The following is a 26,351-nucleotide window of genomic DNA, read 5'->3' on the forward strand; positions in this document are numbered from 1 at the left end:
GCGTTGAATGCGCTTCACGACTTCAAATCCGCAAAACAGCGCAGCAAGGAAAAATCACAGTCGGTCTCGATACCAGCCAGTATCCACTCGACAAGTCCAGATTTCCCGATAGTTTTATACAAAGCAGACTGCATGCGACAAGGCCATCGGCCGCCGTGCACGGCGCGGCTATTGATACCGTACAAACGCCTTCGACGTGCAGCCCGTCATCCGCAAGGTTCCAGCGGCCGGTCTGCGCAGCCCACGTGGAGAGCTTCGTGAACCGTCTGCGACCCCAAGCGCCGCGTCATGAGCGGCGTCGAGCGCCCCTCGGATCCCCTCACAGAGCGTGTGCCGTCCAGCGGCCAGCCCAGGCATCGCCTCCGACACGCGCAGCCGCGTCGGGTTCTGATGCATGATGCACCGAACCCTACCACCTCGATCTACACTTGGCACTCCCCAGCCGTGTACCCTCTGAACCCCATCGCCCCTGTACGCGGGTAGTTGGCGTGCGCACGAGCAGCGCATCCATATATGATGCGCGAGAGCTCCGGATCATGCACAACGTCGCACTGCAGTTCAAAACGCCTCGACTGGGACTTACTTGAACTGGATTTTGGCGCCACACCATCCAGCAGCGTTGAACGTTGAAGTTTGGGCCTCGCGCCGCGCGCAGCGATGGGGGAAGTGGGGAGGATCTATGATATACAGGTCGGAAGCAAGACAGGACGTGAGATATCGACGACACATCGACACAGGCCACGGACGCGAAAACATTGGTCCACAAACGGGCTTACAGCTAATGTACACCGAGTACAGCACACGATATACCCTACGTTGGGGCGAATGACGAAAGAGAATTTGCAGCCCCTGCCCAAAGGGCGGGGAGGGGATAGTAGGGTGGGAGGCACGTCGAGGAGGTATATACAAACATAACCGCAGCACTGCGGGCCGGGGATACAAGACGAAGACGGAGGAACTAGTAGAAAGCGTAATAGCGGCAGGGTGATAGTGTAGGTAATGGTGTCAGTCGCAGAGCGTGCAATACACATGTACATTGCCTGGGAGATGGGCGAACGAACCAACACAGTTCGAATGGGGCACGCCGAGCGCTTACTCGATCATCTTCATCACGAGCTCGGAGATCCACTGGATCATCTTCGTCGCTTGTTGGCCACAGTTGAGGGGCAGGAACGTGAAGCTGTTGGCCAGCCCATGCATTCCCTGCTCTTCGAGCGCGCTGAGGTGCCGACGGCCGGGTCCGTGCACTACGTTCTCTTCGACGGTGCTCAACGTGGATGCGGAGCCTGCGCCACCAAGAGTGCGTGAGCTGAGAGGACCCGAGCGCTCGATTTCGTGCGCGGCAACACGGAAGATGTTCGACACGGCGACAAGGATCTCGGGACTGTTCGAGTTCGCGAACGTTTCCTTCACCTTGTCTTGCAAGCTCTCGTATCTGTGAAGGGCGATGAGAACGTTGCATTCGACCCTAATATTGTTGGAGAGCAGACTTACGCCATGCCGATGACTTCGGGCCATGCTTCCGCGACGTCGGAGAGGATGTTGTAGAGGATAGCGGACTCCGTGTCGTCCCCTTGGGCAGTGGCAAGCATCGCGATGACGAAGGATATCACCAAAAGCGCCGTATTGCTGTCGCCGAGACCGATGAGCCCTATTGGGAGCCGAGTGACAGGGTCGTCCTCAGCGCCGCTCAGCACTGTATGCTCAGTGAACCAAGAGTCGTCGACGTTCGCCTCTTCCAGCAGTTTGCGATAACTGCCGACCTTCGTGGACATGGGAATGAGCGCGAATACGTAACCGAGGACTTCTTGACAGATCGGAGCCCCAGGACCTTCGTCGGCGTGGTCGATGTCGACGCATGAGCGAACGGTGATGTTCAGCAAGCTTCGCAACGTTCCTTCTGCTGCTTCTCGGAGTGCCGAATGTCTGACTCCCTTAAAAATTGTGGCGGCGAGGGCGAACGAGAAGTTTGATGTGAAGGACAACCCTAGGATGTGATCGAGCTGCGACGCGATCTCGTCGAGCGGCATGCGTCCTTCCAGCAGTGTCGCTCTGACGCCGTGCTCTTCGAAGTGGCCGTGTATCTCCATGTTCTCGACCGTGACACGAAGAAGACGAATCGCCTCGACATACAACGAGATGTGGCTTGACTCCAAGAGTGCAACGGCGAGCCAGAAGAGCTGAGGAAGGTATCGGGAGTTGCCATTGGTGGCCGGAACGACGTTCGTGATGCACCGGAGCATGCTGACGACAGACGAGGTGTCCGCCTCGTTGGCTTGAGATAGTGCGGTCTTGAAAGCGACGAGCATCTGATAGAGGAGATCATCGTCGACATCCGCAGTGGCCAGGATGCCAAGCGCGACAAAGGCCCGGCTCTGTACGGCTGGAGAGAGCTGGAAAGCGGAGGACGTGATCAAGCTCATCCAACGCGCTCGCCAGGTATTGAGGAGCCCTGTCAAGTATCAGTGTCTGGAGGCGTCGCTCTGAGAAGGACGATCACCTGTTGAACCACCGACAACGACCATGACCTTGAGCAGTAACCTTGTGAGGTTCTCGAGGTCATCGATCATCGCCCTGGCACTGGGCGGGTCATATAGTACGTAGTCGGATGTCGGTGTCGGCTTCGCAAGACCAAAGAGCCTCATTCCTTCAGGGGTACAGCATTCGTCGACCATGGAGACGATTTCAGGGCTGGCGGTGGTCTCGCTGATCCGCAGGGAGTAGAGGGAGTGAAGCAAGTGGGTGACCATGCCATACACATTTCCTCGGACGTATAGTTGCCCAGTGGCAGCGATGAGCATGACGATATGCATGAGTTCTGGAACGAACATTTGGCACTGGACGACGTTCTTTGCAGAATTGCCGACCACCAGAACGAGCCGAGTGAGACAAGCAATCTCGTTCCAGTGGATGTTGTCCGCAAGCGTCTTTGTCGGCTTCCCGGCAGTCTTTCCAATGACCTAAACGTGCAGGTAAGTATACGCCGGGGCGGGCGATAGGTCGAGGAAAATCACCCTGCGTATGCGCGCCAATACCCTGCCTCGGACATTGATACTGCTGAGGGCACTCATCGTGTCTGCCAGTCGTTCGCATCGCACGGAGCCCGCCCCTCCGTCCACAGCAGCGCGCATGAGCTCGTCCAGGACCGCATTTTGGGTGCTCCCTTCGAGTTTCGCCACCTCGTTCCAGATGAACCTCTGCACGTAGCTGTGGAGCTGAAGGACACGTGAGGGACGTCGCACGAAAGCGATCGACAGCTACTCACCTCTGACTCCTGGGTCGTGACATCCACCAAAGCACGCACTGTGTCGCGGAATCGAGTACCTGCAGTCTCATACAACTTGTGACAGGGGTCGATGAAGAAGGGCAAGTTCTTGATCCAAGGCCCCACATATTGTAGGGCGTTTGCTCGCTGTGCTACCGTCAACTTCGGAATGTTTGTTGCCATCTCGGAGATGAAATCCAGCGTCAAATGTTGAGCGTGACCCGCCAGACTATCGCTGATGTGGACTAAGAATGAGCCAGGATGTCCCGTAGAGTATAGACCTATCGTCGCGAGTCAGCGAAGGTGGTCGGGCATCATAGTCCGTGCAGGTTTAACTCACCTTTCTTCGGCACGGCAGGCCGACCTTCGAAATCGAGATAGGTGCAGAGAGCAGAAAGAAGCTGAAGACTTGCGTTGCGTGTCTCCTCTTCGTCCGAGGAAGAGCCCATGAAAGCTAAGCGAAGGATGGTGGTGATGACGTTGGATAGTCGATCTTGACGCTCAACACTGGGGAGTTGCACTGTGAGGGCCTTGGACTTTGCAGCGCGGATGGCCTGTGGAGACGATCAGTGTGTGCACAGCAGGGTGATAATGGAAGTAACATACCTTGATGATAATTTCTCGATGAGGAGAGGAGAAATAGATAGTTACACCATGCCGAACCTTGCGTATAACAAAGTCGTGTGAATCGTGCGCAGCAGACAACGGGTAGACATCGTTGATGCTACTGAGAGTGATAATCTCGGTGGCCCTGCAAGAAAGAACGTTGGATATTGGTTGCGCTTTCGTCTAGAACACCACGGTCACAACGAGGTTTCAAAGGTCAAGTCGAGAAAACCGTACCGTGGTTATCCGAATATGGCTCTCAGATACTGTCATGGTCACAGGTACTCGTAGTGACTGTGTGTGTTGCATTGTGACATCTTCGAAGTCCTCGGCATGCTCGGTACCCAGACTAACTGGAGGAGCGTCAGGAAGGTGACTTTGGTCGGCGTACATTCAAACATACTAGCGTAACCGAGCGAACGAGGGGTAAGCCCGGCAGGGTATTGGGCCATTAGATCGGCGACTGTAGTGTGGATAGTGATGCGTAGTGACTCGAGAGCACCTAAACGAGAACATCAGTATTGTACACACAGGCAGTCTGGATGCAAGCCTACTGGAACTGAGATTGTTGTAGAGCCTGCGAAGGTACCTGATAGCAGAGGAATTGGGCGAGAGGAGGCGGAGGGCGGAGAAGCGCTTCCAGATGTCAGTGGGTATCGTCTCCGTAGCGAACTTGAGCCACTGTGCAGGTACTTGAGATGTAGAGGTGAAACCCGTAAGATCCAAGATGATCTCAAAGTCTCGATGCTCGTTGGTATTTGACGTAACACACTTGAGATGGATGTCAGCTAGAGAAATCTTATAATCAGCAGGATACGTACCTTGAAGGCATAGTACAATAAGAGCTCCAATTCGAGCACTTCTACGTCGACCTTGGACACGGAGAGAACGAATACAGCTGGCGAATCCTGCAACACGATCAGAATGAGATGCGCACAGAACCACCGAGCAACTCACAAGCGGGGTCATTCCCTCAACGAAGAGGTCCTGCACGGATGTAGTGTCCCGACGGTCGCATCGTGTCATCAAGTCAAGGTACTCTCGATGCTCTTTGCTCGTCAACGTCGATATCCGTGGACTTTCAAGAGGTTGGCCTAGCTCGACGAGCGCCGCACAAAGCGCATCCCAAGCACGCTTGCCGTTCGCGGCTTGCACCTCAGCTTCTGGAGTGGCCTTCTCCGCAGCGACTTTGGAGGAGCTGAGCAATTCCTTGCCGATCTTGTCAGCGTGCTTCTCGAAGAAGCGGTGAAGCACGATCGTGTCTGTCTCGTCGTAAGAGCGCTCGAGTATCTCCCCTGCCTCATCCTCCGGGTTAGGGGGAGCGTGTTTCTGCCAAGCAGTTGAGCGAAAGTACGAGGGAAAAGTGGTATGACTGACGTTGATATCGCTCAAGAACTTCGTGACAGTGACAATGTTGTTCTTAAGGAAGTCATTTAGGATGACCATGTGCGCCTCCTTGCCGAATAGGATGTTGTTCGCCAAGTTCTGGATGATCTTCGCGATGACCATGAGCCCTCTGCGAACGGTAATGTCGCGTGGCATAGTGACATCGACAGTCTCGGGTGTGACGATAGCAGGAGATATGAACCTGTTGAGAAATTAGCTCTCTCCATTGGACCAACGAAATGTGCAACATACCGAAGGAAAATGAAGGCGCCCAGGGCAGCGAACTTCGCCTCAGGCCAGACTTCGTTGCTGATCGGAGCCAGTGTCAATTTGATGTGGGACGGGGCATCCAGAGAAAACTTACACAGCTTTGGCAATGTGGGCACAGATCTCCCGGATTATCCTAGGCAAACATTGAGTCAACACATATCGAGACGAAAAGATAGACTCACGATGGAAGCGCAGAGATCGAGGCGGCGATGATCTCTAGGAACTTGCCCGTAATGAACTCAACGGTCTCCTTGTTCTGTCTCAGCTCATCCTTCGTCACCTTGGCCGGGTCGAGCTCATATCCGTGGCCGGGAGGCATGGTCGTGACGAGCTTCACGAGCGGAGCGATGAGCGAGCGCAGGTAGTTGTATCCGTAGACGCGCGCGAAGGCGGACAAGAACCGTGTGCAGGTCGAGTTGCCTCGGAACAAAGCGGTGTCGCTCTCTGGCAGAACAATGAGCAAAATAAACGCCTAACGTTGGAGATGAATCTGTACCGGTGCGCGCAACTTCAGTGTCGATCATCTGCTTGAGTAAGGCCATGAGGGACGAGCGAGTATCGAACAGGTTAAGCATGACAGTGTTCATCGTGTCCACCTCGTTCGGCGGACATATTTCACAGATCGCCAGCGCGAGTTGCATCTTTTCTGAAGTCAGGACAAGGGCATGGACGAGAGTAGTTGCTGCTTACGTCTGGGCCTTTGACAAGCTACAGACAGCCTCAGTAAGAGCGCTCTCGCGAAGATAGAAAAAAGGAATAAGAACCTCGCAAAGACGACTGTGCTTAACAACCTTCGGCGCTTCGTCGTAGGACGCAAACGTGATACGCTCATTGAGCACACGGATGAAGACGTACGAAAAGATGAGATGCCTTGTCGGGTCCTCGTCAGACGCGAGCTGCAAGCTGTGCTTCACTCCGGAGTCAGGGTTAGCGCTGACGAGAGCGGCCAGGCCGTCGACGAGCAGCTCGCGGAGTTCCCCTTCACGCTGTTGCAGCCGTGCCTACTGTGCTGTCAGTGACGCCAGACTCAGGGTTGAACTGGAGCTTACTCTGGACGTCCACGACTTCTCCGACATGCTGTCGTCCCTCATCTAGCAATCCGTTCAGATTCCGTCATCGCCGCGTGGAATCGTCACGACTCACTGTTCCGTCGTCCCTGACGGATTCCCACATCTTGCTGATCTTTAGTGCGTATCGCACGAACAAGCGTGACACCGCGTGTGCAACTTCCTCGGGCGTCGATCCCTCATTGGCCTCGATCTTGAGGCGGTCCACAAGTACAATAGCCGCCTTGAAGATGGCAACCGTGAGCTCTTGTTGCTGCGCGTCAAGCTGGCCGTTCTCAGGCGCATCGGGCGGCCAGTCGAGGATGATGTCCAAGATACCCTGCCGCACGGTGCTGCTCTCCTTGGTGCGCATAATGAATATTTCTCCCCGGGAAAATATGCTCGCGATGAGTACGCAGTACTTGTGCTTCAGCCGGAGGGAAGCGTCATTATTTTGGAGGCGCCCCACAAAGGTCGCGACGGTATAGAGGTTTGATGCGGTTTCGATGGCTCGAAGGTCTTCGGAGAGGTCGTGGACGTGATCATTGAGGACCTTGGCGATGGCGAGGAACTGGTCAAGGAACACAACTAAGATGGCATAGTCGACGTGCTCGTCGTCCGCCACCATTCGAATGACACTATAAGCAGTTACGAGATTAGTACTGGTCCCATCGAGTCGATCAATAGGATCACATACTCGTCCAATTGCTTGACAATGCGACCGTACAGTCGGAAACTAGCTTCATTGCTCAGAGCCTCCCGAGCAATGTCGCGGACCTGCGGCAAGTCGCTGACGAGTAGGTTCACAGTCTCGCTCAGGAAGTTGTTAAGAATGTCTTGTGGATTGCGGAGGACGCGACAGTTGTCGGGGATGATCGTCGCAGGGATGATCTTCGTGAGCGCAGCTGGGTCGTGATTATCTCGTGTGCACGCCGCCCCGAAGGCAGCAAGGAACAACGTGAGATTTTGCCACTGTGCTTGTCGGTCCTACGGTGGCGAGGTCAGGGTCAGATTCCATGTCATAATGGCCGCATGTACCTACCTCCATGCTGAGTGCCTTATCGCCCACGGGTGCAACGCCATTCTCCAATCCGTCCGTTGTGCTTTCGAATGTCAAGTGGATTGTCATCTCTGTCAGACTGCACCAGCGGAAGTACAACTCCTGCCAGACCGCGACATGAATCGCGGATGGCACAGTGATGAGCCGCATGAGCTTCCGAATGCGCTTCTGGTGTCCAATCCGGCCAATCATGGAGACCTTGGGGTCGCCGAGCTGCTCGTAGATAGGATGGCGCTTGATGGCCTCTTCCACGCTGGTCTCGGACACGGGGCCGCTGGGGTTGCACGGCTGACGCTCAATCTGGGCCATCAAGCGAAGACAGTTGCACGCCGTCAGAGAGACGACGCCGTCGGCGGAGCAGAGGGACACAAGGAACGCGATTTCAGCCAACGAGAACGCGGCAACGTGAGAGGTCGGAGTAGGCGTGGAGAGTGAGAGAACTGAATCCTGTACATGTTAGCAGTACAGTCAACACCAATGATCTACGCGTGAGGCTATGGCGCTCCACGCACCTTCTCAACATTGGCGTAACGATACATAGTCTCGTATGCGTGCTGGATGAGCATACGCTGAGTTTGCAGGTCTGTCCGGACACTCAGCAGGTTGGTTGCAACAGAAGCAAGCACAGCGGGCCTGTGTAAAAAGGTCAGCGTTGGTTGTAACGCTGCAGTGATATAGCGGCATACCCTGTCTCGGAGATCCACCGCGCGAAAACCAGTCTCTTCGGATGATCCACAGGGCACTGCGCAATGCTCTCTGCCAGATATCGGAACGTTCGCGCAAGCGACCATCGCACCGCTGGATCAGCAGGCGTCGCATATACGCTAACACTGGTCGCGAAGACCTCGTCGACAACCTGTTCTGTCAGCGCCTCAAGGTACCACCAGATGTCCGAGCGCCAGAGCGTGAGCAAAGACAGAATGAGGAGGTCGCGATCGGGAAGCGTCTCTGAAGTATAGCGCTTGGCCTTCGGACGGATGTTGATCTTTCTTGTGGACCCGTTATGGTCGACTTCGCTTCGACGAACGTACGCAACCTGTGTCGCCTTTTCAGGGCGGGCTGGTCCAAATGAAGCACGGAACTTACGTAGAAAATCGTCATGAGACGATCCTGAACAATGTCCCTCAGCGGCTGGATGTTCCTTTGCCATGGCATCTTCCATCCCTATGTCCGCATGCTAAGCGCGTGCTCCGAACGTAGCATGTCATGAGACTCACATCGACGATTAAGTTCAACACGGCCTTGACGACGCAAATCTTGGAAGCTTCGGACCGCTCGGGCTCGATGCATTGCTGAAAGATGGGCAGCGACTCCTGTTCTGGGAGGAACCGGTAGAGCGCGGCGAGAACGTCAGCGAACAGCGCAACGTCAATTTCATCTGGGCATTCCCAGAACGGGCGCTCCTTCGTCCACTTCAGGAGCATGATCTGCGTGGCAAGAGCGGACGCGTCAGGGAACGGAAGGGAAGGCATGCCGGCAGCACACGTAAGAAGCCACGCACCTTCAGCTCGTGCGCGATGTCGAACGCCATGGAGACAAGCGGACTCTCGTTCTCTATGCCCGCTTGTAGTGCCACCCTGGACGCAGCGCGGCAGATGTCGACGGCGCAGACGATCGCGACCTCGACCAGCTTCGAGTTGAAGTTGAGATTCTTGACCACAAGCTCGGTGATATTGCGGTCCTTCCGGTACTGGCCTTTGTGCCCGCCGAGTGCGTTCGCCTCGAACTCGCCCTTGACACGGTCGTGGCTGATGCACAGGAGCACCGCGAGCGTCGGCCACGCCGCGGCCTTATCGCGAGACGCATCCTGGACGTCGTAGAGCAAGTCAAACACGCGCTCGGGCGCGCCGTCCAGCCGTCGATGGTACCGGAGCGCGTCGTTGTACTCGTCCGGGTAAAGCTCGATCCAATTCCAGACCGCCGTCCGAAGCGCGACCGCGACCGGGATCTGTGCTTCACGCTTGAGGTTCATGAGCAGCGACGACGCCTCTTGCAGGGCCTGTGTCATCTTCGCCCGGTCGAGAGCGCTGAACGTGATCAGCTGCAGGTCCACGACATCCGGGTCGACCTCTGCGGCGCTTGCGAGCCCATGTATGCGCTGGCGCACGCGGTTGAGCACGACGGGCCAGTTGGATGCCGAGAGGTGGTAGACGATCCTCCCCGTGAACTTGGCGATAGACGAGTGCAGGGAAAGCACGGACTTCGCGACAAGGAATGACGTCTTCTCGTACGCGGCCGTATGTTGAGGGAACCGCCCGGATATCGTTGACGGCGCACCAGCCGAGTTCAGGCTCGTCGACGACGGGTTCTTCGCGCGGTTCATCGTGCGCGGTGCGCCGGGGGCAATGGGCGGTGGGAGTGTGACGTGCGCGTCGTCCGCGCCGCCGAACTCGTGCGACTCAACCGATTCGAAGTCTTGGTACGTCGCTTCGAACGAGATGTTCGCCGCAGACGTGAGTCTGTGCTTGCGGGGGGCGGCCTGGCGCAGTAGAAGCACCATCACGCTCACGATGTACTTGGCGCAGTTGTCGTCGAGTGCGGGGGGCTCCACTATCGTAGCACTAGTCATAGAGAACTGTTAGGAAGACGCGTGGCGCAAGCGACCGGGGTGCACGGATGAGTCGGGGTGGTGGGTTTGGAGCCCGTAGGGAACCTGCTGCCTCGCGAGCCTGGTCTTGTTTCGTCTTTCGCGCCCCAGCGGGACGCCATTGCGGACGTGAGGACCTTGAGGAGGAACAATTGCGATTGGAGGATATCTACACCACGGAATCCGGCTCCCTCGATTTGCTAGGGAGACCCTCAGAACGTGCGCAAGATCGCAAGGAGGCAGGACGCACCTTCGCTAGTCTCTCCAGCTGTTCCGTGAGCGCCAGGGAGATCATGTCCAAGGAATCCCGGGAGAGGTCAATCAAGGACTCTATCGTCTGCTGGACCGCTTCATCCGCCTCCAGCTCCGTCAATGATATCCCGAGTTGCATGGGAGCTGTGAGCAGAGAGTTGGTGACGGCGAATAGAACGACGTCAGCATCCGCCCAGATCTCCGCTCACCTTGTTTTTGAGCCTGTTAATGAGGACCTGAACTACTTTTTGCTGTGGGGAATGGGGAATGTTCGAGTACGGGAGGGTCTGCTGTGGTACAACTGGGCTCTGCGCCGATATGCTGTGGTTTGAGCCGTTGCTCCGATGAACGCGTGAGGACGAGCTGGCGACGCCATGTCCCGCGGACGCTCGTCTGGAGGGCGGCATGGTGCCCGAAAGGAGGGGGAAATGGGCGGCTGGCAAACTTCGGAGCGAAGGCGAAGGGGGGAAAGGGAGGGAGATGACGGGGTGTGAGAACGCTTGACGTCGAGAAGACGGTCGCGCTCGCCGCCGTCGACGACAAAGTCGCCCTTCTACGCGCGCGAGGTGGGTATATGCGCTTACCTGCGCTTACGTACTGAGCCTAATCCCGTACCGCCGGCTATTCCCAAATAAGCAATTGATTCGTGTCCCAGTTTGTGGGGACATGCAGCTCCAAAAATGCGGATGGTTTCTTCTACTTGAACAAAAAACAACTAATGCGTACATGAAACCCTCTAGAAGATGCAAGGCATAGGAAACCCGCAGAACCAGATCGTCTGCCCGCGCCGCACGCATTGTCCACTCGTAGTAGCGCCACGTTGAGCAGAGCAATCTGAGTCCGCGCAATCGCCCGATGCGTGTTGCGGGCTACACCAGGTTACACCCCTGCTTACTGAGATGAATCCTACTGCACATGTGGTATTCGTATCGTCACCGTGCTTACCTGCTCGTTATGACTATGGCCGCTGTATGCACGCTGCTGACTGGGAACATATCCGAAGGACGCGAACGAACCTGGTGGATAGTCGGACATTGTTCCTCTACAATTCGGTGCTTCTCATATAGAACGTGAGCTTGATAACGCAGGAGGTCTGTGTCAGTGAACGGAGAAAATGTAAAGTTTCAGTACGCACTTTCTGTTCAGGGTGCACGAAATAAGTCTTCGAAGGTACGCTCTCCTTGGTTCTCTCAGCTTTGGTTACGCGCGCGACGACAGCGGCTGACTGTTGTTCACCAAGTCCTGAAATCAATCTGAGGTCGGCAGAGCGGGAAGTCTTCGACGCTGTTCGACTATGATGTCTCCGACTGCATCGTGCTTCTGTTTGGTACACTTCCTTCATCAGTGCCGGTGTCACTTTCCTGAGCAGTTGGACGAATGATCGAACTTTGCGTTCAGCCGCTTCGGCGGGGGTGACGTCACATTCCCATGGGAGAGCTCGCTCGAGTCGCTCCCCGCGGACCGTGATGAGCCGTTCATAGACGCCAAATGATTGCCTCTGCGCCATGCACAGGTGCACGCTGCATAGTAGCGTTGAAATGAGATAAGAATTACCATGCTGCCGAGCGAAACGGGAGATACCAATAATGGTGCACAAGAAACCCTGTGCTGCGCTGAGTCTTTCGGTGCCACTTCCTCAAGGAGGGATGGATTGAAGCTGACCTGATAATCTGCGATTCGAAGCTCATTCCAGCGATGAGAGCACTACGCAAACTAGCACTGTATGGCGTCAGCTTCCGGGAGGCTCCGATGGGTACCTTCCAGGACAACGCGCCACGTATATAGGCATGCGTCGAGGACGTTAAGTAAGTAAGCGATCCCGGGACACGGCGCATGGGGAGCCCGATTGGGATGTTTTCGATTCGCGAAGAGTGATTGAAGGCAGAGTGGAGAACAATAAACCGGGGAGAGGGCCCGCCACCGAGCGGCTCGCGGGATGATGGTGATGGGCCCTGCAGATGTGACGGCCGGGCCTTCATTCTGCTGAGTATGGGAGACAAGTGCGCGCCAGACGAGGACAATGGGCGAGGTGGGCTGCCTGGGACGAAAGCGGTGTGGAAGCCTGCTCCGTCGCCGGAGTCGCGCGCAAACGGGCGTGGTGAAACCCCGCGCTGGAGTGAGGGGACAATGCCGGGCGCCAGTGTGGGGGTGGTGCTCCGATGGGACCAGATGACGCAGCAGGGGATCGATGGCCCGGGAGAAAGGCACGGGCGGGCGAGGCTTTTTCCACTCGGGCGGGGGCGGGACTGCGTCGGGCGTCGGGGCGGGGCGGGAGGCCGAGGGCTGCAGGACGGCTGAGGCGGACCCATACGGACCCACGCGGGAGTGCTGGGAACGGGGCGGAGGCGAGAGAAACGGGCGACGGAGAGGGGCGACGGAGAGGACCCAGGGGAGGAGGCGCGGGTAGCGATCCGAGTGAGAGCCTCGTGGCCGCGGTGCAGGACCCAAACTCCGCAGCGCCGCATAAGGCGCAATCTACACTCCGCCAGCTGGGCCCTTCTCTCCCTCCCCCTCCACTGCGCCGTGCTAGAAAAACCTCTCGTGCGCGTCCGTCCCCAGGACGTCCGTCCTTTCTGTCGTATCGCTGTCGAATCCTCGCCTTCATCTTTCTCACATCGCTCTCCTCAGTTTGTCGCTGACTTGTCGTTTGCGCATAGCTCTTTCTGCTTGTTTTTCCTCTGCATCGAGTCCCCTTGTCCTTAGTCTCGCTGTCGATTCTCCCTCTCGCTCCCCACCCGCCGCCCCGAGCGCACCCCTCCTCGCCTCCCGCACCCCGCACCCCTCCCGATCGCCACCTTCTCCCTTTCCGATCTTTACGCCCTCCAGCCATGTCAATGTCACGCCCCGAACAGCACGGCCAGGAATACGACCACCCGACCTTCGACGGAAGGAATGGTGACCACCCGATGGGCGGTGGTCACGACTTTGGGTTGCATCTCCGGGAGTTCATGCCGAGGGAGGGGGGATCTGGGCGGGACTTCGGAGCACAGGAGTACGGCTCGTCGACGTTCTACCACTCTTCGTACTCCTCCACTTCGCCCCCGCCTTCCCAGGCGTTCTCCACCGATCGTCGGCCGCTGGTAAACCACTCCATGTCCGGCCCCGGTGGCTTCGTCGCGCCCCGCATGCTCGGCTCGGGCCAGGGCCTCCCCGTCACATCTGGAGCAGGTGCGAGCTGGAGTTCGAAGCCGTCCCCGTTCTCGGCCGTCCCTGGCGTCCCCAGAGACATCCCCGGCACCCTCTCTTCACAAGCCTCACAGAGTCAGTCCGGGCTCTCGTCTGGCTTGATCCTCAACCAGCACCATCGCCCCTCTCCTCCGCGCGGTATCCCCGACCTCTACCCCTCCCCGCTGGCCGCCCAGTCCCCGCCCTACACAGACCGCGATCCCACATTCTCCTTCAGCCGCGCCCTCCCCCAACAGTCGGCAAGCCCCCTTTCCGTGCACCCTCCACCGGCTTCGCAAGCTTCGTCTCTCCCTTCTCCCAACGCCTCATCCCCTTTGCCGCGCAACACCCTTTGGTGGGGTGATCTAGAGCCTTGGATGGATGAAGAGTACGCCAAGCAGGTCTGCAAGCTGTATAGCTGGGATCCTGTGACTATCAAGGTCCCTCGCCCCACGCCCGACTCCCCGTCGCCGCAAGCCAACAACCCGGGCTACTGCTTCCTGACCTTCCCCACTCAAGCGCAAGCCGCCTCAGTCTTGGCCCATGTCAACACCGCCAACCCGCCCTTGATCATGCCGAACTCTTCGAAGACGTTCTCGCTCAACTGGGCGTCGTCCGTCCCCGCGGCGCCTATTCCCACAGGTATCCCCAGCCAACCGATCCTCGCCACCGGTGCTCAAGGACCATTCTCCAAGGAGTACAGTATCTTTGTCGGTGACCTCGCACCTGAGGTCTCGAACTCGGATCTCGTCGCAGTCTTCCGGAACCCCGTTCTGGGCCTCCGTAACGACCGCGAGCCGCGCTTCATTCGCCCCTTCGTCAGCTGCAAGAGCGCGAAGATCATGCTGGACCCCAATACCGGCGTTTCGCGCGGATATGGGTTCGTCAGGTACGGTGTCCCTGTTGACTATATGCGCCCCCGGATCGCTCATAGGTCTGTTAAGGTTCACGGAAGAAGCTGATCAGCAGCGCGCGCTCATCGAGATGCACGGACTGTACTGTCTCTCACGGCCCAGTACGCCCATTGTTCTTTTTTGGGTACTAGATGCTTACCTCTTCCATTCTAGTGCGCATCTCGCCTGCGACTGCCAAGCACAAGCTGCCGCCAGCCATCTATGATTATACGCAGACGCCATTCACTCAGATGCCGCAGATGCCGCCTCAACTCCCGATGCAGGACCTCGTCTCGCAGGGCACCTCAGTCACGAGCAGCTTAGGGGCTAACAGCGTCTCTGCCCACCTGGCCGGCAGCGCGTCGTCCGCTTCCACCAACTCCATTGCGAGCGAGTCGATGTCCAACTCGGGATCTATGTTGTCCTTGTCCGCCCCTTCCCTCAGTTCAGGGGCGAGTGCTGCGTCGTCGTCGACGTTGGCCTCCGCGCCCTCTGATGAACCTCTCAAGTCCGGCCAGTATGGCAATGGCAATGTCAATGGATCGACCACGCCTTCGAATGCCGGCGGTGTGCCTTCCATCGCGGCACAGCAAAGTCAACCTAGCGCCGACCAGCTCAGGCACTCGTACCACGAGGAGTCGTGGAAACAGACCGTCCAGGCGCGCGCTATCTTGTCAAGCCTTGTCGGGCCGAACGGTGAACAGTTGACGTCGTCGGATCCGTACAACACGACGGTGTTCGTGGGTGGGCTGTCGCCCCTCATCTCCGAAGATACCCTCCGGACCTTCTTTGCACCGTTCGGAGAGATTCACTATGTGGGTCCGTCGTGGTCGACCGTTTGTACTTTACTGATGTCGTATTCAGGTCAAGGTCCCCGTTGGCAAGCACTGCGGTTTTGTGCAGTTCGTGCGCAAGCCCGACGCCGAACGCGCGATCGAGAAGATGCAAGGTTTCCCCATTGGTGGCAGCAAGATCCGTCTCAGCTGGGGCCGCAGTCAATGTAGGTTTCACCATGCATATATGCACAAACTGGATGTTAATTGGGTATCAGACAAAGCGGCTCAGGCGGCTGCTCAGGCTGCTCAGGCGGCAGCTTTTCAGGCGCACCTCCAGACGTCGATCGTCCAGAACCAGCTCCCGCCGCAGTCAAGCACCGTTCAAGGTCACCAGCCACCTGCTCAACACGCTCCCCCGACCCGTCCTTTCCGGGGACCCAGCCATCTAGGCAGCCGGATGAACTGGGGTTGACACGTGAACAGGCTTTGCACCTGCTCGAGATGGTAGGATTCCAGAACTTGCGAAGTGACGGGCATGCCGCTATGGAGCAGCTTAATAACGAGCGTCAGCTCGCGGCTGCTCTCCTCAACAACGTCGACGACCGCGTCGCCACCTACAATGCGTTCCAGACACCTATCTTCAGCCGCCAGACGGGCAATACATCGGCGACGTCCTCGAGCTTTGCGCCATTCTCCCCGGACCCCGCTGTGCATCCGAACGGAAGTTCCAACTCGCAAGGACATACCCCGAAGGGCTACTCTCCGTGGTACACCAGCGATGATGCCACTTCCAGTGGTAAGGTGTCGCCCACGTCGGGCTCGCGCTCAACGAGCGTTGCCCAAAGGTTCTCGCTCTTGGGCGAGCTGCCTACCGGTAGCACGATGCCTGTTCGTACATCGAGCCGCCAGGAAGCCCCGATCGCTCGCCCCGAGCCCGTTCGCCGCGGTTCCCAGGTCGAGGTCCTCGCCGTCTCTGCCCAGGAGGACGCCATCCGGGATGTGAACGGCACGCTCGCCAGCTTGTCCCTCGACGACCACGAGACCGGAACGGCGTCGGCTTAACCGGCGTCCATGTCTGTGCGTCCGCACCTTATGAAGCTCTCTTAATGCCAAGAACAATCCCACATCGAGCATCATTCCTTCGACTTCGTTCTTCCGACTGTTGGGCCCCTTAAACACCCTATCGTTTCCTCCCTCCGTCTCTCTCTCGTCCACATCTCTATGGCTATCCAACCAATGTCCCCGTTCACGACGCTCTGAAATCCGAACCCAACCGAACCCCCGGTCTTTACCCATGATGTCTTATGTTAGCTTGCGGCACTGTTACATTACCGAACCGGCCCCGCACACGCCTCGCACATCGTACCCCCGCACATCTCTATCCTCTCTCCTATCCTCTCGCAGTTGTTTCGTTTACCGTTGCCGTTGTCCCGAACGTTTCCGTCTCCAAATTGTCCCCGCGGTCGCTGTTTTCCCTCCACACCTCGCCTAGCCCCTCGTCTTTCCCGTAGCGAAGCCCTCTCTCCTCTCAGTGCGTTCTCTTGTTTTGTTTCGTCCCCGTCTAGTTCCTGTTGCACCTCGATAGTCTCTGCTCGCTGTCCACACCGGTCCGTACAATGAAACTAATGAGTCAGGGCGAATGTACAACTACCCCGTGGTGTGCGCGCGCGACCATGAGTGAATCGGCCCTTGGTTTTTCCCTGGAACACGCAGCGCTGTCAATTATTGCTCGTGTTCATGTCGTGAGGGCGTCGCGCCCCAAATGATCCAGTCGCACTTGTGTTCCGTCGGAAAGTTCGAACGAAACTGCAGACGAGGGGCTGGGCCCGCAAGCAGATGGATACAACAACAACAACAAATACAATGATTGTGGAACGAGCACTATAGCTAAGCCCAACGGGCAACAGCTCCACGCGCCGCCCCAGAACGCCCGAACGGGGCCGTGGGCCTACTCGACGACGACCTCCTCGATCTGCTCGATGACCTCGTCAATCCAGACCTCGATCTCCTCCTTGGCCTCCTCGTGCGCCTCGTGCTCCTTACCCTTCCCGCGCCTGCTGCGCTCCTCGCAGCCTCCTCGCGGCAACGGGCGCGCCACGCGTTCCACTCGTCGACGAGGCGCTTGCGCTGCGCGATGAGCTCCGCGGAGACGTTGCTCTCTTCCGCCGCGTCCTCCTCGTCGAACTGGCGAGAGAACTCTTTGAGCGTGCGGCGGACCGTCTTTTGCTGCTCCTTGGACAGGAGGGTCGGCGGCCGCGGCCGCCAGAGGAACTGCTTGAAGCGGTCGAGGATGTGCTTCTGGAGCTCCTGCCCACGGAAGTCCCAGATCGCGTAGCCGTTCTCGAGCTGCATGTTTTCAGCGGACGCCACGTGCATGGGAAGGGGTGCAAAAGGGAACAATAGCGTCAGCGGGCGTGTGGGAGGACACAAGAGGCAGACGGAAGGGACGCACCGTGTGCCGCCAGGCGCTCGCGCTCGTAGCGAGGTACCGCCCGGATGGGTCCCACTCCGCGTCGGTCACTGCGTAGTGGTCGGCGCTGCCGAGGAGCTGGATACCGCTCCCCCAGGGCGCGGTGTCGCGCTTGGCCTCGTCCACGGCAAAGTCGAGGTCCCAGAACTCGAGCTCCGACTTGCTTGACGAGCCGACGGTGGCGAGCACGACATGCCGTCCGCGTGGCGACCAACGGACCGTGTTCGATGTCCGCGCAGAGAGGGTGCGGAGCACCTTGAAGTTGCCCTTGGAGCGCTCGTGCTGATAGAACGACACGTCCGTCTTGATCGTGATACCGGGACCTGGGTTGCCCACGTTCGGATCGCTCGAGGAGACAAGGGCGAAACGCTCGCCCTTGGGCTCCCAGGAGAAGTCGGTCACCGTGTCTGCGATGGTCGATGATATCCGTCATCCCCAAAAACACATTAAAAACAAGCCGTACCTTTCAGCTCGACGACTTCTACCGGGAAATCTTTCTCCCGAACACGGAAGATCTCGAGATTGCAGAAGGTGGACTTCTTCGTTTTCGTATGGCGGTCAACCTTGACGCACAAGAAATCGCCCTGATTTTGCCAATAGAGCTTGCACTAGTGAATGCCATCAGCCATTGTACTTTGAACGAGACAATAGGAAAAGTGGTACCTCTGAGACGCTGAACAGGTTCTTCTGTCGCAATGTTTCCCGACTGGGGAAGTTCATCAGCGTCACACGCGCCGGCTGCTCGTTGTCGACTTCGGGCGTCCAAAACGCAAGCATGTTCTCGAAGACCTTCTTAGCTTTTGGAGCAACCCCGTTCGCCGTTGGCTTGTTTGCCTTCTCCACATCCTCTCGGTCCTTGTCGCCCAGTGGGCGCCACTCAAAGTCGACGACGCCCTCGATCTTAATGCTCTTCTTTCCCTGGAGACCCATTCCCGGGAGCTCGTAGACGCTGATCTGCTGCCCAGGCGTGACCCGGGCGACGTATTTGTCGTCCGGACTCCACTTGAGCGCAGGCCACTGCATTTGTTTCTTTTGCTCGTCGCCCTCAGGGTGCACGCTGGGGAACGTGCGAAGGAGGTTGCCAGTCTTAATGTCCCACACCGCGATGTTGTTCCCCTCGTCCTCGGGCGAGAAGTATTGTGGACCCTGCTCGGCGCCCTCGCGGACGTTGATCGAGTCGAACGACCAGGTGACCATGTACTGCTCGTTCGGCGAGAAGTCGATGAGCTTGACGAGTGGGTGTGCAAATCGCTGCTGGGGCTCCCACGACGGGCCACCCCAAAGACGGATGCCTTGCCGGTGAAGGGTCGCGAAGTAGGTGCCCATGGGGGACCATGAGACGTACAGGTCTGTCCAGTTCTATGGGTGGATGGGAGGTGGTTATAGGCGCAGATGTTTCAAGAATGCGATCACTCACGGGTTTGCTGTAGGCCACCTCGCACTGTGAGGGTTTGCCCTGCCAGTGAATCTCGACCTCATCTCCGCGGTAGGTGGCATACTGATCACGGCCTTGAGGATCCGCAAGCCATGCACGCAAATGCTCCTGCGAATACGTCCACACTCAACGCTCAATGGATAAAACGGCACAACGCACCTTGGGTTTGTACTCTTCCGGCTCCGGCTCCAGGTACGACTCGTCCATGTCGATGTATCGGTCGAAATCCGTGAGGCGGTTGATGTAAAATGTGTGCTTTGCGTCGAAGGGGTGGCCGTTCATGGTGGCGAGCGTGCGTGACGCATCGTCTGGCGTTTTGAACTCCATGAAGAGAAACCCTTTGCTCTTGCCCTTCGCCTGGTCGAAGGGAACGGTGATTTGATCTGGCGTTATGCGTAATCCCTTCTTGCTGAAGTCCTTGGAGATCTTCTGCAGCAGCCTTTCGAGCTTCGACTGGTCGATGACAGGGACACCGTCGACGATGAGGATGTTCTCGAGGCCGTCATCGTATTCGACCTGATATCTATCCGAGGGTCAACATCGTTCTAACAACAGCGGACCAGAGGCACACACTTTTCCTGGATGTCAGAGTAGTCGATGTCTTCGTCGTCGTACGCAGAACCGTTGACACCGTTTACGGCCATGGTGGGTGAGGAGTGTGAAGCGATGAGGAAAAATTGGAGTCCGTTGCACTGATCCTAGGGTTTGTGAGATGAGGCTCTGGCGCCCAAGCGGAGACACGGCCCGCCGGGGCACATCGCCAATGTGCTCATCGCGCCACCAGTGACGACTCGACGACGTCCTCCTTGCCCGTCTCCCCATCTTCTTCGACATGGCTCGTGCGTATATAACTACTGCCATGTCTTGCGAACAGAATGCATGCTCTTTTTGCTCCGCTCTCTGCTCAAACAACTAGCTCCTGCACATCGCCGTGTCCTCCATCCCCGCACCTCTCAATAAACACCTCACGATTCAATATGAACTCCGAAAACGCCAAGTTCTCTCTGAAGAACCTCTTCGATGTCGAAGGTTGGGTCTGCGTCGTCACCGGTGGCAGCACCGGCATAGGCCTCATGATTGCCCAAGCGTTCGCCAACAACGGTGCGCGCGTGTACATCGCCGGTCGCCGCCAGGACACTCTCAACAGTGCCGCGGAGAGGTGGGGCAAGGCGCTCACCCACCCGCAGGGCCAGATCGTCCCCATCTCTGCGGACTGCACGGACAAAGCGTCGATCGAGCAGCTCGTGCGCGCGGTGGCGGCCAAGGAGCAGCGCGTCGATGTGCTCGTGAACAACGCTGGGGTCGGCATTGGCTCGAGCGAAATCGAGCAGGGCGACGAGAGCGCAGCGGCCCTCAAGGAAGTGCTTTGGAACGAGAGCCTGGAGGACTGGGAGCAGGTATACCGCACGAACGTGATCGGGTGAGCGGCGACGCATTGACATACACGGGAACGTGCTGAACCTCTGCTTTCTCGATGGCTCAGGTACTTCTTCACCGCCGCGGCGTTCCTCCCGCTGCTCAACGCTGCAGCCCGCGATGGCCACACGGGCGCGGTCATCAACATCTCCTCCATGTCCGGCATAACTCGCACAACGCAGCACCACTTCAAGTACAACGTCTCCAAGGCAGCCGCCATCCATCTCAGCACGCTCCTCGCGCAGGAGTTCCGCCGACCAGGCGTGCGCGTGCGGGTGAACAGCATCGCTCCAGGCATTTTCCCAAGCGAGATGACGAGTGCGTTGCCCCCTTTTCGCGCGGGGCTTTGTCGTGCTGACGGGAGTGCAGCGGAGGACTCGGACGAGGCGAACAAGTCGAGAATCGACGCCGCCCCGGACTACGGCCAGAAGAAGGGCATACCCGCTGGGCGTGCGGGGAGCGACGAGGACATGGCGCAGACGGCGCTGTTCCTCGCTTGTAACGAGTACGCTTATGGCCAGGTTCGATTTTTCAGTGCCAGGCCATGGACAACGTCTAACAACTTGATGTAGACAGTCGCTGTGGAAGGGGGATATTTACTCGAGCATCCTTGAAAACCTGTTGCGGATGTTGCGGGTATGTTAATGCAGCGAGGCGACATGTATGATGGCATGTACAACACGAAGCACAATTCGATTCGTCGGAATCGGCAGGTGTTCGGCTTTGATGCAGGCCAGTGAGGAGGCGCACACCATGGTCGTAAACGTATAGCATTCACCTTAAACAGTTTGTACATCTGTGAAGCTTGATCGTGAAGGTGCAATATTCCTCCTTCAATTCCTCGCATACTGACTGCAGAGTCCGGGAGCAGGCGGTACATCCTGCTCGCCTGAACCCTCCTCCTATCCGCGGAAGCTCTTATTCATGAAGTGCCACGATACAGTCATCACACCCTGGTCAAGGGTCGCACCAAGCGCCTGGAAGAGCGAAGGGCTCATGTCTGAAAAGCGGTGTCCGCGTGAGTCCGTGCCAACGTCGGAGGGGTCAGTGTCTGTGCTTACCCAGGTCGCCACCGCCGCAGCCCGGGCAGGAATCCCGGACCAGCGCCAGCGCCGTCTTCTTGGTCTTCGTGTTGGTGATCTGCACGAACTTGTGCCGCGGGCGGGGTCACTTCGCGTGCGCAGATGCAGGCCGAAATGCGCTCACCTGCTCGCAGTGATCGCCGTTGGCGAAGCGCGAGGACGGGATGGCGACTATGTGGTCGCTGTCGACGTTCGTCTTGCCGCACGCTCCGAGGCCGACGTTGAAGAAAGTGCCCTTTGAAGGTGTCAGCGCTGCCGCTCTGGTCACAGTCAAGGCTGAGAGAAACTGAACGTACGCGGCCGGTGTGTGTAACACGCTTCTCGAGGGCCGCCTCAGGAACGGCAGTGGGAGCAGCCACGACGGACCCGACAAGGGCGAGAGCAAGAGCAAAGTACGTGTTGAAGGCAACCATATTGACGGAGAGAGGCAAGAGCTTCAAAGAGAAGTGGTGTGGCAAAGAAACCAGACGCAGCGAAGGAGAAAAGGAAGAGAAGAAGAAAGCAGCGAAAACGAAAAGGCGAAAGCTCGACGTTCGACGTCCGGGTGAGCTGACTGGCAGACTGGAGAACCACCATGCCCAGCGTGCGGCCTATATACCACCGCCGCTCGGGCAAGAAGGGCGGTACTGGTCCATCGGAATTCGATTGTTCGCTGTAGGTGCCTGATGATGCCAGTGATTGCTCCGTGCGCCCGACTTGCGCGCGATGTCTCAAGGGGACCGGTGTGTGACCAGCGGCCGCTCCAGGGCCAGATGCTTCGGAAACAAAACGCTTTTATGTGAGAACGGGACGCCGAACTTGATGAATATGTCGCCGAAGATAACCTGTAGGCGCTGATATTTGATATGAGACTAAGTCTCGAGCGGTCTGGCTGGTGGTCGAGTACGCAAACAAGAGGGGGGGGGGGAGAAATTTGACATGAAGTGGTGGTACGAAGTCAAGCCAGAACACACTAGTACTGTACGCGCCAATCCCCCACACCAATGTTTTCCAACATAGAGGCTCATACGTAGTGAGAGGTGCCATTGACATCCAACTTAGAGATTCCAGGGCACTCACTCATCCTTCACGAGGGCATCAATCCGCGCCGACCATCCACATTATCATACATGCATACAGTAACGTAACTAACCAAATGTACGAGTAAGGAGCGGGGAGAATAACACTGAGCACAATAAGTAAAGCAAGGGCAGGAGTACATGTCGCCGCATGCAAAATGTCGAACACAAGACGAAGACATGAGCGCTGGCAGAGAAAGTGTTCCGCGCGAAGTGTGGCCGGTGACCGCCGATGCATGATTCACTCGGCCTCCATCGACTCCTTCTCGTACTTCTTCTTCATGACGCTCACTGTGAGAAGAGAAAGCCATGAGTCCCGATTCCGAAGGCATACAGTCATCCACGCTAACCTTCTCGAGATATCTGACCCGAGGACAGCCAGCCGTCTGGGAACGCCGCGACAATCTAACACATCGTTCACGTCAGTGCCCAGAATACAGAAGCAATGGCTGAAGCCTCATACCTTCTGGTACAAGTTCTTGCGCACGCCCTGGTCGCTCACAATGGCATTCGAGCCTTCCAAAGTGCTACAGAAAGCAGTCGGTCAGCCACTTGAACCTTGACAACACGCCTGGTCAGACACCACTCACTTTTTCTCGTTCTCGATCCGACAGCACTCGTTGCTCAGACACACGAGCTGCCAGATGATGCCCTTCATTTGGTCCGTCAAACGGTACCGCTGCGCGGGCGGGTGCGCGTCCTTGTTCCCGCGCCCGCCACCGCCGCCTGCGCCGTCGTCGTGATCCGCTCCATCGTCCATCGACGTGCGCGCCTCGAGCGGGGTCGGACCCATGCTCGGCGTGTGGTCGCTGGCCGCGGGGGAGCCCTCGTGCGAGTGGCCCGCCCCGGGGCCAGCAGGCGCGCCGTCTGCGCCGCCTTCGCCCTTGGCGCGCTCCTGGCGTCGTTCTGTATACACGCCGTATGTGAGGGGATGGAGGTGCCGTTTTGCAGTGGGAAGACGTACCCCACATCATCACGCTCCGCTCCCACTCCTCCTTCGCTTTCGCGAATCCGGCTGAGGCGAGAACGCGGAGGTCCTCGATGAGAGCATTTTGACGGTCGGTCAAGAGGTTCGTGTGATCCCGCCACACGGTCCGTTTGATAAGTTTCTTTGTCACCCGCGGGATAAGTTGTTGCTTGATAGAACGGAGGGCGTGCAGAACTCACAGTCATAGTGAACTTATTGTAAGGGAAAAGCCGAGGCATCAAATTGAAGAAGTTCTCGTCATATTGACCAAGAACGACGGCTTTGAGGGCGACTTGACCAAGCAAAGGTTTGAGACCGGGCGGGAACTTGCCCTTCACGTCCCAGCTCTCCTTCGCGATCGCCTCCTTCAGAACCTCGATAGCCTTCTCGAGCTCGGGATGAAACGGTTGCTGGAAGTGGTGAGCACGAGACGGTAGTAAAGAGCACAAGCCCACTCACAATTTCCACCGTCTTCCTGCGCTTCTTCGCGCCTCCCTCGGAGATGCTCACAGTATTGCTCGAGTCCGCGCTGTGCTTCCTTTTGATCTTGCTGCCATCCTCGGCATCGGAAAGTAGAGCTATTGGCGCGTCGCGGGAGCCGTCCTCGCTCTTCACCGGCGCCGATATCGAGCCATTGGACGGTCCCGCGCCCGAGAGGGCTGGTAACGTGACGTGAACGGTGGAGAGCGCGGCCGAGACTGAAGCTGAGGGTGCAAGGATGTTGACCTTCCTCGACCTTGGCTTCTTCCCAACGACGGGTCTAGAGAGGCGCGTACATCAGCAACCGCCGGAAATAGGGAACATCCCCGCGGGGGCAGAGGGGGCTCTGCGCAGTGGGTGGAAACCACGGCGGCGGGAGGACGGCGGGAGGGAGAAAGCTAAGAAAAGCACTCACTTGTTCAGCAGCGCGACTTGCCCGCTCGAGACATAGAATCCCTTCTGCTTGGTCTGCGCAAAGAAGGTCCGCTCGTCCTGTGCGAGCTCGGAGTCGTCGATGAACGGGTCGGCGGTGTCGTAGTACTCTGACGCATGATTCCGCTGCAAGCGAACGCCGTCAGCCAAAGCTCTACTGACGAAGCCAACTAGCCGAAGGAGTAGCCGAGTGTACAGCGAGCGTGTAATCCCGACGCGCAGGGCACAGCCGGGCGGCGTGCGCACGGACGCGCTGCACCCACACGCCGCACGGACAGGGAGAGAGGTGCAAGACAGAACACTCACCCTCCTTCGCCGCTTGACCTTCTGCTCGCCGGCCTGGACGACCTCGGGCGGGGCCTCGTCGTCGCCCTCGCTGTCGTCGCTCGAGTCGCGCTTGACCTCCTCGGGCACAGGCGTCCCGGGGCGCTGTCCGGTGGTCTTGGCGAGGTCGGCGATGTTGACCTCGTAGTCCTCCTGGCCCCCGAGCCGGATCTCGAGCCGGATCGTCTGCAGAGGCTGGCGGGCCGGCGGGGGCGGCGGGGACGGGGAGGCACGAGGAGGAGCGGATTTGGCGGACTTGGGTTTAGCGCTCGGTCCCGCCACGGGTACGTTGGAGGATGATGGCTTGGACTTGCGGCCACGGCCACTGTCGGGCGCGGTGGGGGCGTCGGAGGACGATGGGGACGAGGCGTCGTGGGTGTCGGAGGTCGGCGGGGGCTCTGCGGACGGAGGGCGGGCGGCAGAGGCGGGGGAGAGGGAGTGCGCTGGCGGGGGAGAGGGGGCGGGGGAGGCGGTCCTGTCGGACTCGTCGTCGCTGTCGTCGCTGTCGTCGGGGGGATCTGGGACATCGGCGGGGGGCATGTCGACGTCGCTGGGGGGCGGGTCCATGGGGGGGACGGGGGACGAGGAGGGGGAGGTTACCTAATTGGGCAATGTTCGGGGGGAGGGGGAGGGGAGGGTGGAAGATTGGCCATCTCGGACGTTCGGAGAGTGAGAATGCTTGTTTCGGCTGGCGCGGTTGCGACTGGCTTGTGGCTTGTGCAGAGAATCGGCGCGGCCTCTCGTTCCCCATCCCCGTCCCCATTGGTCCGGCATTTGCCATATACGATTCCCCAGGCGCCCGCCCATCCTCCGCTCCGTCTGCCACCCTCCGCCATCAGCCCCTCACCGCCCCGCCCATCCAGCTGCCATCCTGACGACCGTCCACAGCACCGCAGACCTGTTCCACTGCGTTTATCGCCGTACTTGTGTTGTGTTCCCGTGCACGAGTGTGACGTCGGCACGCGTTCCGTATGCACGCGCGCGGGTGCTATGCCAGTACAAGCTATGTACGCGCTACTAGCTCGCCCAGTTGCTTGCTGCGTGGCGGGTGAACTGCGCTGTGCCGTCACTGGATCCGTGACTATGCAGGCTTCGCATCATAGGGTGCACTCCCAACTTCAAGCGTATATCCCACCAAGGAAGCAAACCGGTGCTTATCGCACTCCTTCCGTTCCACCAATACATGTTCCGCATAAGCCCACTTCCATGTGAGCGCCGCACCAGACCCGCTCCAGCTCCGAAGGATTCTACCTTCAATAGAGCGGACAACTATTGAAGTTCCCTTATCAAGCACGGACTCACTTCCGTTCCGTTCCTCAGGCCTCAGGCCTCAGAGTTTAGGATGTCCAAGAACGTTGCTTACGTCAGCCCTGAGGATAAC

The 26,351-nt window shown here is 58.2% G+C and overlaps 6 protein-coding genes across 6 annotated transcripts; 2 read left to right on the forward strand and 4 right to left on the reverse strand.

The window, feature by feature from the left end:
• Window positions 1-1,092: 1,092 nt before the first annotated feature.
• On the reverse strand, window positions 1,093-10,879 carry BXZ73DRAFT_88953 (uncharacterized protein; the record flags this gene model as incomplete). The annotated part of the gene is made up of 30 exons (XM_048025124.1): window positions 1,093-1,435; window positions 1,495-2,452; window positions 2,501-2,960; window positions 3,015-3,215; window positions 3,266-3,546; window positions 3,606-3,819; window positions 3,872-4,054; window positions 4,109-4,224; window positions 4,275-4,373; window positions 4,426-4,642; window positions 4,693-4,779; window positions 4,829-5,200; window positions 5,249-5,387; window positions 5,441-5,566; window positions 5,622-5,660; window positions 5,710-5,971; window positions 6,024-6,168; window positions 6,218-6,235; window positions 6,292-6,528; window positions 6,671-7,211; window positions 7,271-7,560; window positions 7,616-8,080; window positions 8,146-8,266; window positions 8,320-8,669; window positions 8,720-8,797; window positions 8,851-9,060; window positions 9,135-10,194; window positions 10,287-10,420; window positions 10,471-10,584; window positions 10,682-10,879. The coding sequence occupies 30 exons, from the start codon at window positions 10,877-10,879 to the stop codon at window positions 1,093-1,095; spliced, it is 8,058 nt and encodes a 2,685-aa protein (XP_047879731.1).
• A 2,427-nt stretch (window positions 10,880-13,306) lies between these two features.
• Window positions 13,307-16,368, forward strand: BXZ73DRAFT_43784 (uncharacterized protein; the record flags this gene model as incomplete). Its single annotated transcript, XM_048019209.1, has 6 exons — window positions 13,307-14,526; window positions 14,582-14,652; window positions 14,705-15,345; window positions 15,395-15,530; window positions 15,582-15,685; window positions 15,748-16,368. The coding sequence occupies 6 exons, from the start codon at window positions 13,307-13,309 to the stop codon at window positions 16,366-16,368; spliced, it is 2,793 nt and encodes a 930-aa protein (XP_047879732.1).
• An 886-nt stretch (window positions 16,369-17,254) lies between these two features.
• BXZ73DRAFT_75964 (translation initiation factor eIF-3b) lies at window positions 17,255-19,855 on the reverse strand (the record flags this gene model as incomplete). Its single annotated transcript, XM_048022326.1, has 8 exons — window positions 17,255-17,360; window positions 17,405-17,652; window positions 17,759-18,183; window positions 18,240-18,384; window positions 18,440-19,135; window positions 19,194-19,319; window positions 19,371-19,734; window positions 19,785-19,855. 8 exons carry the CDS (start codon window positions 19,853-19,855, stop codon window positions 17,255-17,257), a joined length of 2,181 nt encoding a protein of 726 aa, XP_047879733.1.
• A 333-nt stretch (window positions 19,856-20,188) lies between these two features.
• BXZ73DRAFT_44007 (NAD-P-binding protein) lies at window positions 20,189-21,241 on the forward strand (the record flags this gene model as incomplete). The annotated part of the gene is made up of 4 exons (XM_048019254.1): window positions 20,189-20,631; window positions 20,695-20,945; window positions 20,997-21,148; window positions 21,200-21,241. 4 exons carry the CDS (start codon window positions 20,189-20,191, stop codon window positions 21,239-21,241), a joined length of 888 nt encoding a protein of 295 aa, XP_047879734.1.
• A 288-nt stretch (window positions 21,242-21,529) lies between these two features.
• BXZ73DRAFT_88957 (RlpA-like double-psi beta-barrel-protein domain-containing protein-containing protein) lies at window positions 21,530-22,122 on the reverse strand (the record flags this gene model as incomplete). Its single annotated transcript, XM_048025125.1, has 4 exons — window positions 21,530-21,627; window positions 21,689-21,776; window positions 21,834-21,944; window positions 22,006-22,122. 4 exons carry the CDS (start codon window positions 22,120-22,122, stop codon window positions 21,530-21,532), a joined length of 414 nt encoding a protein of 137 aa, XP_047879735.1.
• An 886-nt stretch (window positions 22,123-23,008) lies between these two features.
• On the reverse strand, window positions 23,009-25,537 carry BXZ73DRAFT_43928 (uncharacterized protein; the record flags this gene model as incomplete). Its single annotated transcript, XM_048019240.1, has 9 exons — window positions 23,009-23,058; window positions 23,118-23,172; window positions 23,231-23,294; window positions 23,358-23,673; window positions 23,732-23,876; window positions 23,935-24,144; window positions 24,194-24,494; window positions 24,630-24,798; window positions 24,949-25,537. The coding sequence occupies 9 exons, from the start codon at window positions 25,535-25,537 to the stop codon at window positions 23,009-23,011; spliced, it is 1,899 nt and encodes a 632-aa protein (XP_047879736.1).
• Window positions 25,538-26,351: the final 814 nt, after the last annotated feature.

This window comes from Epithele typhae (assembly GCF_022376455.1).
Source record: "Epithele typhae strain CBS 203.58 chromosome Unknown BXZ73scaffold_12, whole genome shotgun sequence".
NCBI classification, from domain to species: domain Eukaryota; kingdom Fungi; phylum Basidiomycota; class Agaricomycetes; order Polyporales; family Epitheliaceae; genus Epithele; species Epithele typhae.